General features: G+C 43.0%; 2 protein-coding genes across 2 annotated transcripts in view; one reads left to right on the top strand and one right to left on the bottom strand.

Annotated features, from left to right (window-relative positions):
• DNAH5 (dynein axonemal heavy chain 5) overlaps nucleotides 1-12,537 on the top strand; it is a 555,556-nt gene that overhangs the window by 311,556 nt on the left and 231,463 nt on the right. The gene's annotated exons all lie outside the window — the stretch shown is intronic.
• Nucleotides 4,313-5,251, bottom strand: LOC109298302 (olfactory receptor 1020-like). Its single transcript, XM_019518339.1, has one exon. The coding sequence runs from the start codon at nucleotides 5,249-5,251 to the stop codon at nucleotides 4,313-4,315; it is 939 nt and encodes a 312-aa protein (XP_019373884.1).

Here is a 12,537-nt window from a genome sequence, read left to right as displayed (position 1 = left end):
AGGGCTATACTGTGATCACAGGGAGAATTCCATACAGCAAGGGGAATCACCCACTTGTCTGTTTCAAAGGAATCCTCAAACTCTATAAGTTTACAAGCATATTTGTACTTAAGACAGAGAGAGGAAAAAATACGACCTTGGACAGTAAATCACTGATCTAACACACACACAGACATACAGGCAGTTTACTTAAAGAAGAGTGAAACATTGTGCTTATAGAAATAGTTATCAGTTTTGGGTTTCTCAGAGAGAAAAATAAACTTAACATCTGTACACAGGATAATATATCAAGATAAAACAAGGCATGTAGGATTCCTTATCTCAGAACATTTAACTGAAATAAGCAGTATCAGCACCTCTGGTTTCTGTCTGTTTTCTTAGTCAAGTTAGGAGCCAGGTTAAATTTATTACCACAGTACTAAACTTAATATGCAGGAACTATGGCTTATTAATGAACATGTAGATGCACCCACTGTGTTGTCAGGCCTGGGCTACAGTCATTTCACCTCCCTGCATATTCATTAAGAACTGCAACCCATTCAGTGGTCTAGGTGGAACATTCATAGTTTCTGAAAGTGTCACTTTATTAATGTCCCTTTGCTTAGATACAACCCCCCACAAGAAAAAAAAACCTACCACAATGACTGAGTTCAATCACTGAATTGTTATCAGTATTTTTTTTGCGATATAACATGAAGTAAATTCAATGTCTTATTATATTAACTAATATATATTATATTCATAATACATTTACTTTTGGAACCACATCCATTCTTGGGTCAGATTGTTAGGAAAAGGAATTTCGAGGCTACTTGTTCTTCTCAGGGAGAAATAATAGTATAGTGGCCCTCATCAACATTTACTTATAAAACTTGCTAAGATGTTGTTTGGGGCAGCTGAGAGACAGAATTTCATGGATTCTGGTTAAAAAAAAGATCATAGACATTTGGGCTGGAAGGGACCCCGGAGAATCATCGAGTCCAGCCCCCTGCCCCAGGGGCAGGAAGTCAGCAGGGATCATAGGATCCCAGCAAGATAAGCATCCAAATATGTCTTGAGGGCATTCAAAGTGGTTGCTTGAACCGCCTCTGGTGGCACTGTATTCCAAAACTTGGGGGTCTGACAGTGAAGACGTTCTTTCTTATGTCCAGCCTGAATCAGTCGTGGCAGAGTTTGCGACCATTAAATTTTGTCATCCCTTGGGGTGCTGTAGTAAACAGACGTTCCCCCAAATCCTGATGAGCACCCCTGATAAATTTATAGGTGGCCACCTGATCACCTGTGAGCCTGCGCTTTTCCAGACTGAAGAGCCCCATGGCTCTCAGCCTTTCCTCATAAGGTCTGTTTTCCTGACCTCTGATAATGCATGTGGCTCTCCTCTACACCCCCTCAAGCTTCTCCATATCCTTTTTGAATTGCGGAGCCCAAAACTGGACGCAGTGCTTGATTTGCGGCCTCTCCAAGGCCGAGTACAATGGGAGAATGACGTCCCGGGATTTACATGAGAAGTATCTATGGATGCAAGCCAGCGTTTTGCTCACTTTACTAGCTGCAGTGTCACACTGAAGGCTCATGTTCATCTTGTGGTCAATCATGACCCCCAAGTCACTTTCATCTGTGGTGCTAACCAGCATAGTACTGCTGAGCCTATAAGCATGCTGCAGGTTTTTCTTCTCAAGGTGGAGAACCTTGCATTTTTCAGTGTTGATTAGGTAAAAGTTAAGTAAAAGTATAGCTTCTTAAAATGCCCAGCCATCAAACACATCTTTATCCAATTAGACTGCATAGTTTTCATCCTCAAATGCAACAAAACTGTTGCAGCAACCTTCAGTTTACCCTCCAAAATTTGGAAGAAGTTCCAGCTTATTGCAGATGATCATAGAGGTTTCTAGGAACCATGTAAAAAAAGGCATGGGTGGGATGATCTAGTCGGGGATGGTCCTACTTTGAGCAGGGAGTGGACTACTTTGATCAGGGAGTGGACTAGATGACCTCCTGATGTCCTTTCCAATCATAATTTTCTATGATTCTTTGATAAGGGATTTCCCATTAAATGACTTTTTTTTTTCAGAAAAAGCTGCATTTTCCTCAAAGGTTTTTAAAGAAATATTGCTTTCTCTGATTCTTTATTTGTTAATGTTTTACTAAATGAATTAAAATAACATATTTTATTTCAGTTCTGTTTGACCTTTTTTTTTTTAATGTCTTATTAAAGGGAAACAAAATATTTAAGTAGAATCAGTTTGACATTAAGCTACATCTCCTTATGGCATAGCAGTGCCTCCTGAGAGTTGTAACTCTGATATCCTTTTCCCCATTTTGGGTATACCTACACATTGCCGTACAGTGTCATTGTTACTACACCATGCTTTAACACTTCCTTTTGGAAATACTAAAGCATGGCACAGTAACTGTCCATCTTGTGGCATATGCACGGCGCACAGTTATTTTTATCAGCTGCTCTGTCATAGCAACACATTATAATGAGGGAGCACATCACTGTAGTGAAGTAGCTGCTGGTCAAGTGGATGCTAAGTCACTGTAGCGCATTACTACAGTGACATAGCATGATAAGTAGACACACCCTTTGTCCCTTTTAAGCCAGGCTGCTTGTCTGGAGCATAACTCCTAAGAAGTAAAAGTTCATCTACCAAACCCACTGGGTTCATTTTGGAAATCCCTTTACATAAAATCAAAATTTTCATTGGGAACATTTTGATTTTGCCCAAATATTCAGTCAAGGTGATGAAACCCCAATGCGCACCCTAAAATCTAGTGTCAGTTTCACGTAGGGTGAGATCCATTTTTTGGTCATCTATGTGGTTTTTTAGCACTTACACAGGGTTTCTATTTCTGGCTGCAAATGTTTAAGCTGCACACATAGATAACTATGTACATGTACAGATTGGGTGTACACACCTCTTGTGGGAATTCTGTGGCATCTAAGACCCTAAAAATGTAGTCACCCAAAATGTATCACAGAAGATGGAGCGTGCAGTCACCTGGGAAGCTGGAGATTTAGGTCCTAGGCCCCTTTTTCAGTGTCATGTTGACCATGGCTCTTTCCTATTTCATGGCACAATCTTCAACCACCTCATCATAGGTCAGGCATTTCCCAGTTGCTTCTCTGGTGTAGCTTTTGAAGCTCTTTCTCTAGACAGCAATGAGAGGGATGTATAGGGGGTATGTGGGGCCAGGAGGGAGAAATCAAATCAGTGATTTGGCTGCTGGCCTGAATGGAAAGTGGTTCTAGCCCCATGTACCTTCTGACTGAGGCAGAAGCTTCCCCCCAACATTGCCTTCAATCCACTTTTTCCAATGACTCATAAAGTGAGAGTGGCTCAGCTTTAAAAGGAGTACCAGGAAAGTGTATCAATACTATGTGGCATGTGCCATGATGGTTAGCACACTGTGTTGGGCAGTCAGAGAAACAGGTCAAGCTCCCATCTAGGCAAGAAGGCCTAGAACCTGACTCTCTAACTTTCAAAGCAAGTCACAGAACTCATCTAAACGTGCACTTTAATGCACAGTAGCCTATTCTACTGTGCATTAAACAGGAATAAAAATGTGCCAATACACTTATGCACAGTAGAATAGAATACTGTGCATTAAGCATCACCTAAAAAGCCTGTGCTTATACTAGTGCACATTAGCGCAGCCTAATGTATGTTTATTTAGTATCTCATATTGGTGGTACTAAAGTACATTCACATTAGGAAAAGTGCATTAATAGCCCTGAGATACTCAGGTTCTGGGGGCAAAAGACAAAATGCCCCCTTCTCCATTTTATTAACAATGAGCATGCCCATTCTATGCACAAAACCATTGTCTATGGGTTAAGGCTTATATGGCTAGGAATAGAATTCCTATCTGTGCATAAGTGCCCCAAATACTATGTAGATAACTTAAAAATGGCCAGATAGATGGCCACAAAGGAATAAAATGTCCCCCATTAGTGTCATAAATTGCTGAGAGGAGGTTGGGAAATGGATTACTATTCTGTCTCCCTTCTTGGCTCTCCATTGGCCCTTTAACACACTTGTCTCTGTGGCACCTGGATTAAGGAGAGGCAGGAGAGCTGAGAACTTGGAGGCAGTGACCTAAGTATCCCACCCAGATAGCCTACTTGGAGACTTCTTGTGCAATCTTTGACACACTCTTTGCATGCAAGCAGCCAATTAGATTAAACATTCCACTTCATCACTTGAATATTTAATAAACATCCTATGGAAAATGTTGAGGTTTTAACCATGTATTCCAAATTTCAATAATTACCCTTTCCCCCTCTCCCAATTCATCCTATCAGTTGAACTCATTGAGAAACTGTTTTCTGATGTAATATCTTTTTCAGGGCATCTTTGACCTCCTTGTTTCTGAAGCTGTAGATCAGGGGATTAAGCATTGGGATTACCAGGGTATAGAACACAGCTAACAGTTTGTCCTGGTCTGCTGACTTGCTAGTTGTGGGTCGTACATACATAAAGAACAATGTCCCATATAACATGGAGACAGTTGTCAGATGGGAGGCACATGTGGAGAAAGCTTTGTGCCTGCCCTTGGCAGTGTGGATCTGCAGGATGGCAAAGATAATACACAGATAGGATACAAAAATAATTAGAACAGTACTTAATGCAGCTACAGCAGCAAAGACAAAATGGACCATGCCACGGAAGTGCGAATGAGAGCAAGAGAGTTTCTGGAGTGGAGGGATGTCACAGAAAAAATGATTGATGACATTAGGGCCACAAAAAGACACACTAAACAAAGAACCTGTGTGCACAATGGCATAGGCACAAGCACATGAATATGACCCAATCACAAGCTGAAAACAGACTTTCCTGGACATAATGAGTGTATAAAGTAGTGGTCTGCATATAGCTATGAATCGATCATATACCATCACAGCCAGAATCAAAACCTTAGTATTGATACAGATTGAGTGAAAGAAGAATTGTGCAGCACAGCCAGTGAATGAGATGACTTTTCTTGCAGCTAAGGAAATCATTAGTGTTTTAGGCGCAATAACAGTAGAATAAGTGAGATCTACAAAGGACAGGTTATGAAGGAAAAAATACATGGGGGTGTGTAGCCGGGACTCAATGCTGATGAATGTGATCATGCCAAGATTTGCTACCAGGCTCACAGTATAGATCCCCAAAATCATCGCAAAGAGGAGGATTTGTAGCTGGTGGTTGTCTATGAAACCAAGGAGTATGAACTCTGTCACTTCAGTCAGATTTCCCTTCACCATTTATTTCAGATGTGCTCTGTGCTACTGAGGCAGAAAAGGGAAAAACAACTCAGACAGAGACAGAAAAGATATTTTAAAATAGAACTTTTGAAGAGATGGCAAATGGGAGTGGAGCCTTGTAATGCAATTAAAATTTTGCATAACCAAAGCAAACTATTCTACTTTGTCGCATGACACTTGGAACTTTAAACTTCTCGTAATAAAGAATGCATGTATATCTATGCATGTATGTGTAAATGACCTCCAAGTTCTCTAATTTTGAAAGGAAATAGATGACAAAGTTAAATAAAAATACAAACACCTAAAGGTAAAACTAGTTTTTAGACCTGGAAAGCACTCTCAACTGCAAATGTAACTTCATTAATATGAGATGATATTACTTGGTATAGCCATAGTGACTTTGTCTATGAAAGGGCTGAAAGTGTACTGGATCTCTAACACACTTGTATAATTAAAAATATCACATAGAAAACACTCTTTTTCAATACTACAAGTCTATCTAAACCACAAACTTTGGACAAGTTACCTGATTAAAATGACTAAACACAAACGTGGTTCTTGAGATTACTAAGGCAGTATTTTTGAAGAGGAAGCACACGTGAATAGAGGTGGTATAGAAAAAATAAGACAATAAATTAAAAATAGGGTTGTATTAAACTGTGTCCAAGACCCTTATTCCTCCTCTAGCTCATCACAAAAAAGAAGAACTTGAGAAATTACATGCAGCAAGCAGGCTTGGACAATATTACATTTCATGAGTAAAGGATCCTTTCAGCAGTGATACAAGTGTAACAACTGTCTCTTTCAGCAGGATTACTGTGGTACCTGATTATCCTTCATTTTCTCCATTAGCCCATCTCATCTATCTGGAAAAAGACGAGAAAATAGAAATAACTATGTATCCTTTTTTCAAAGCAGAATTATTAGCTGATTTTTTAAGGAACATCTATGTGATATGCACTGGCACCACAAGGAGATGTCTTGAAGGTAGCAAGTGAAGTCTAGATAGACAGTATGCAGTGAGAACAGCTGCTTGAAATCCAAGTAGATACAAAGGTACTTGTTCTTCGCCTTCAAACTAGAGATATTGCCTGAAACATAGAAGCAATATTTACCGGCATTAAAATGTCACTGTGCACCCACCCTAAAACTGAGAGACCCACTGTGAGATAGAGAATGGTGTACTTGGGAAGCCAGAGCTGCCCCTGCTATACAACACCATCTTTGTGGATAGAGAAAGGATTTCTCTCTTTATGGATTTTGATCAGGAGCATTTCACAGAGAAAATCTGATTTAGGAAATGTAAAATGAAAATATTTGATATAAAACTAAATGTTAAAATGTTAATAAATGTTAAAAAACCAATTCTCCTTAAAATGTGAGACTCCTGCAGTATTTTTATTGTTGGTGTTCTTACTATTATGACTATATTATTGTATCTTTACTGCTCAAGATGTTAAGCCATGACAGTCACTGGAAGGGATATAACTTAAATCAAGGTTTAGAATCTTACCTAAGATTAGAACATTACTATCCTCATCATTTTTTTAGGAGTGCCCATTAATGTTTCTTTCTCAAGGACTCATAATTTTTAAATAAAGGGAATGTTTGATTTACCCAGTGATACAAATGCACTACAAACAATTCTTATTGCACTTTCATATTCCAGAGTCTTTTCAATTCCTTCTATACCTGATGATATTTGTCAAACCTTTTTTTAAGTTTTCAGCTGAATGTTTTACATAAGCAAAATATTTGTTCTTTAAAAAGATAAATTGTGACCCACAACAAGTAAATCTAACCAAAATTTTTACTTTTTTATTCTATGCAGCATTGTATAAACCATGATAATGACAATGATGATGCCTGAAAAGTAATGGTAGTAGAGGAAATCAGTAAAGTTCACTTAGTTGGATCCTGAGTGGATTTAACTTAACACAGCTCTATTAATTTTGATGGAACTTGATCAGTTGAAATAAACTGGGCACATCACATGTGCATTAATGTGCTGTAATTACAGTGCTTTAAGTTTAATACCTGTAATATAGGTAATGACTCAATGTGCCATAATCGACACTATTGTGCAGTAGCACAGGAACAATTTTTTTCATGATTCTAATGCTCAGTAGACTAACTTTACTGTACATTAGTGCATTACCACGTTTTTCACCATGATGCGCTAATGTGCAATAGAATTAGTATACTGCACTTCTAGCATCTTGGATAGATATGCCCACTAAGGAACTAGTTCATAAGTCTTCCGGAACAACTGCACTAGGCACTAAGGATATTTTTTCATCTGCTTTCATCTACTACTACAATTTATTCAGTGAAAGAAAACCAAGATGACATTTTTTCAGTAAAAAAAAAATAGCATTTTGAAACTACATTTTTTTTTCTAGAAGGATATTATATTGGAGATTTTGTTAGATTTGAAAGATAGTTCATAATTTTTAACTTACCTTCATCTGTATTCCATAATGTTAATCTATCTGTTGGAAGTAAGACCTCTTTTTACCATGAACTGAACTGATGTGAAGTCTAATTAGCTGTGTGGCATATGTACTTAGTCTCTCAGCATACATGCCAAGGGAAATACATGCCAAGTCAGGGTAAAGGCAGACAAGGTTCTTTGGGTGAGTCTGATATCTTTTATTAGACCAACTTAAATACTTGGAAACATCTTTCTTAGCAAGCTTTAAGGTTTAAAAAGCCTTCATAAGACTGAGGAAGTCTCTGAAGTTGGTGTGTGCTCTTCCTGGGTGGAATGAAGAGTAAAGAAGCCAGAGGCTGGGTTGGTATTTATGCAAGACAGGCTGTCGGTGAAGATGTAAATTGAGGAGTCAGTGGGTGAGAGACAGGCGGATGGAGGGGGTGGAGAAAGTGGGGATGAATGTAGCAGTTAGATAGTGGAGAGGTACCTGAGGAGTCAGATGTCAGGCAGGTTATAATGTGTCATAAATCCAATGTCTATATTTAGTCCATGATTTCTATCAGGTCATGGTAAAGGAGGTAATGAAAATGCCCACTTTGTCTTTAGGGAGCATGAAGTAATTGGATGTCAAAAGTTATTAATCTTGGAAGTTGAAGTGCTACTGCTTCTTTCTCTTTTGTCCTTCCTACCTTTTATGTAGTCCAAAAATGAGAACATCTCTATGACTAAAAGCCATACTAATATCCTCATGAAGATTATTCATGGCCATATTTTTAACAAAAGATTTCTTTCAGTTATTTTTATATTTAATTGATTTTAATAAATTTACTCCACAAATAAGTAGTGTGACAGCCCAATACTGGAAACTTTTCATCCAGGTTTCAAATAGAACAGAACAGATTGCACATGAAGCCAAGACTGATGTGCATTGTAAGGGCTGTGCTGAAGTCTGCATTTGGAATCACAAGGATAGCTGGGAGGGAGGACTGAATGCCATAGAAAGAAAGTGACATGGGGAGCTGAGAACTAGATGATACAAGGATTCGGAGTGGAATTGTAGAACACTGAGTTGAGATACAGAAGCTATCACAGAGCCACCTATCCATTGAATTTTAAATGTAAAGTGTATGTGGTGGGGAAGAAATTGATGTGAGGGAAGGAGGCAAGTGGTCATGGCCAGAACTGCAGTACCTTCTCCCTTCTGACAGTATTTATCCCAAGTCACATTCTCCATGACTTATTTGTTCCTGCATATCTTCCCATCATAGCTGCCCAGTAGATCAGCTTCACAAGGACAGCTGGAGGATACTCTGGGCAGAGGCACATCTGCATGGCCCCAGCTGAGGCTGATGGTGATCTTGAGCTGCTGCCCTCCCTAGCAATTGGTGCCCTTCCACCGGGTGCAGCTGCAAGGCTTGAAGAGCCAGGAGAAAGAGGCTGTTTGTGAGAGTTTGTAGCATTTCTGAGCTAAGTTGCTCAGTACCAGGGACTGTGTGCTGCCCAGCCTCAGATCAGGGGTTATGCATTCAAGAGTACCCACAGACCATGGTAAATTGACTGGGCAGACCCTGGCCCAGGCTGGCACTAGCTGAGCCCCTGATCTGCGTTCACTGTCTGCAGTCAGCCTGCTTCCCGTGCCCCATTTCCAGGCCGGGACACATCTGACCCTGGCAACACCTGCTGCCATGGCTCTAGAACCACTCTTCTTCTTCTTATCTGAGCTGCTGCCAAGCCCACAGCACTTGGGATCAGGGGACACAAGGCTTCCACATGACTGGGATGTGGAGCTGCTGGTGCTCCTACCCTCCCTGCCAGCCCCACACCATGGTGGGACTGTTCCCCAACCATGGCCCAATGAGAGTGTCCAGGAACAGCACAAGAAGATGTTTTCATGGAATGAGGGGTGCCCAACCCACTATACCCTTCTGTGGCTGATGGCCATGGTGGCCTAGGAACACCTGCACACCTGGCATAGGACCCTGAGCTTCAACTGTGGAATGGGCAAACCTGCCCTTCTCCACAGCCTCTGCCACTGCCTGGAGGCCTACCTGTGGCTGTGCTACACACCACTGCCCCCCACAGATGAAGAGGACATTGCCACTAGCATCTGCACATCCCTTGGCATGTGAGAGCCCTGTGCCTGCCTAGCTGTGGGGCACAGGCTGTTCAATAAAGTTTTGCACCTGGCTCCCTGCTTGCTTGGGGGGAGGATCAGGGCAGAATCCAGGGGCCAAGGGAATGCAGCTGTGCCAGTTGGGGAGGGGGGCCTAGGGCAGGGGCCAGGGAAGGGAGGGCTCTCCTCCCAGTGTGGGGCTTACCAAGTGGGCAAGTCTGGCATGCCCCATGGTCTGAGTCAGTCTCAACAGGTGGCGACATCCTCCCAAGAGGAGCTGCAGCTGGTGGCAGCCAGTAGTGCCATGGTTGGTTTGGCTTCATGAGTGGGACTGAACCTATGGAGCTGGAGGGCCAGGTGCTGGCCTCCGAGAGCTTCTGGGTGACATTGGGGGTGGGGAGCTTGGCGGGATGGGTTCCTAGCAGCATGGTGGGCCGTCCTCCAGTGACATATCACGATGGGTGCCAGGCCACAGTGGAGGCTTGGGGATGCAAAAGGCAGCTGCAGAACCATCCGTGTGCTGGGTGGCTGCTCCTGACAGAGTTGGCCGGCGGCACCTGCCGCTGCTTGTGTTTCACATTTGCAAGTGGTCATACTGGCGGGGCCTGGCTGTGCCACATGTAGGGTCCAGGGAGGGTTCTTGGGTGGGTGTCAGGGGGGCCCCCACACTCCCACCCGAGCCCCCACTGCACAGAGCCCCACAGCTGCCTGCAAAAGGAAGCTGCAGGACCATTTGTGTGCTGGCTGGCTGGCTGCTTGCAGCAGAGTCACTCGATGATACCCACCACTGCATGTTTCCCCACTGCACATGGTGCAGGACATTGACCAGGCCTGATGCCTGCACCAGGCAAGAACCAGTGAGGTCCTGCCCAAGGTGGGGTATGTGGCACAGCCAGGCCTATGAACTTCGCTTTATCAGCCTCCTAGGTACAGAAACTCATGGACTCAATATAGACATTGGATTTATGACACACTGCAACCTGGCAGACATCTGACTCCACAGGTACCTTTCCACTTTTACCTGCTACATCCCCATACCCCACTACCCCAGCCTGTCTCTCTCACCCCCTGATTCCTCCATTTCCATTTTCACTGACTGATTTTCTTGCCTGCATTGCATGCTAGCCTCTGACTTCTTTACTATTCCTTCCATCCAGGGACAGCACACACACACAACTGCAGGTGCTTCCTCAGTGTGACAAAGGGCTTTTCAGTCCAAAAGCTGGCATCCCAGGCAGCTAAGCTGAGCTCACCTGGAGCCTCACAATTACACTTCAATCAGAAAGCCTCAGGCCTGTCAAAGACATGACAGGTCTGGACTTTCCCCAGCCAGGACTGTGTGCATACATGCATTAGCGGAAGGTTATGGTGCCTCCTACCTGCCTTTCACCAGGGGATCTTCGGTCCTGGCATTTACGGGGTGGCCACACCACCAGAAGTCCCATTAGGCTGCCCTGGCCCTGTCAGAATGCAGTTTTAGTGGTCATGTCCAGGACCTGGGGCCTCCTCCTTCCCCATATCCCCAGCTCATACCTCCAAGTTCATCCTGTCACGGGAGCTCAGCAGGGACATGTTCTTCCCCTGTTGGCTGGTGATGCAGTGAGTGCCCTCTCCATCCCCTTCACAGTGATTAGACAGAAATGCATTCTACAACTCTGTCCTTGCATGCTCAATTTAATCCATTTTGATTATCAGCATATGGTGTGTGCCTATCAAGAAAACTTAAATCTCTTTTTGAAAACTAGATGAAATACTGTTTCCTCAAAGGCATAGAGTTTCTATATGCTGGAGCAGGGGGGGTTACCTTTTCAAAAGACAGTACCTCTTCTGGTGGGTACCCCTCATTATGGGTACCCCTTTCCAGAAAAGGAGCAGGGGGGATCCCCCCAGCAGCTGCTCACCAGTTGTGGGTGGGGGTCCCCCAGCAGCTGAATGTGTGCAATGGTGGCAGTGGTGTGGTGGTGTGCAGCTTCCCAAGTACCCCCACTTCTCCATGCTGCCACTGCATACCCTGTGGCAGAATGCCATCTCAGTCTCTCCCCAAACTCTACTATCAGGCTTATTACCTACCTGACAATTTAGTTACCATGGTCACTTCCGAGGGCAGGCACCCCTGCCCCATCTACTTCAGGTAACCCTGAGTTGTAACCTGAGTTTAATACTTTCTTGAGGGAGGAAGGAATCTGCCTCCTTTGCCTATGTGACTGGCCTCACACACCTGGGGGGTGGGGCTTAACCCCCCTATTTTTCTAAGCAATGACATCATGAATGAGAAGGGGGCTTGAGATCCTGCCAATCTACCCAGCAACCAGTGATGCATTTCAAATTGGTTGGCTGGCAGCCAACAACTGGTGGCCTTCATTGGATCAAGTAAATGAGGTCATAAGGTCTATATAAGTTAAAGACTTCCCAGGAGGAGGGGCAGCAGTCATGATGAAGACACTGAGAGTAGCTGAACTTCAGCAGCTATCTGTCTCTCTCTTAAAACACATGGATACCTTTTGAACTTCCTCCCTCCAGAGGAAAGCTCTATCAGCCTCTGGATGATATTTGTGAGTAAGCTACTTGAAACCTAACTAGATATATAGCTTGCAGTAACTCAGATGTGTGATCAAAGGCTACCATGCCACTGTTTGCTCTAAGGGTTATTCATTGATATTGCTCTATCCTGTACCCTATTCCAAATCTACTTCTTGTAATCAATAAAGTTCTCCTCTGTACCTAGCATGGGAGACTTAT

The sequence above is a fragment of the Gavialis gangeticus genome, unplaced genomic scaffold (assembly GCF_001723915.1).
Source record: "Gavialis gangeticus isolate Ggan-Ray unplaced genomic scaffold, GavGan_comp1, whole genome shotgun sequence".
NCBI classification, from domain to species: Eukaryota; Metazoa; Chordata; order Crocodylia; family Gavialidae; genus Gavialis; species Gavialis gangeticus.
Note: the sequence above shows the minus strand (reverse complement) of the source record. Positions and strands in the feature narration are given on the sequence as shown.

What these genes read in the sequence shown, in the direction of transcription:
- LOC109298302 (XM_019518339.1), bottom strand. Translation starts at nt 5,251, where the DNA reads ATGGTGAAGGGAAATCTGACTGAAGTGACAGAGTTCATACTCCTTGGT.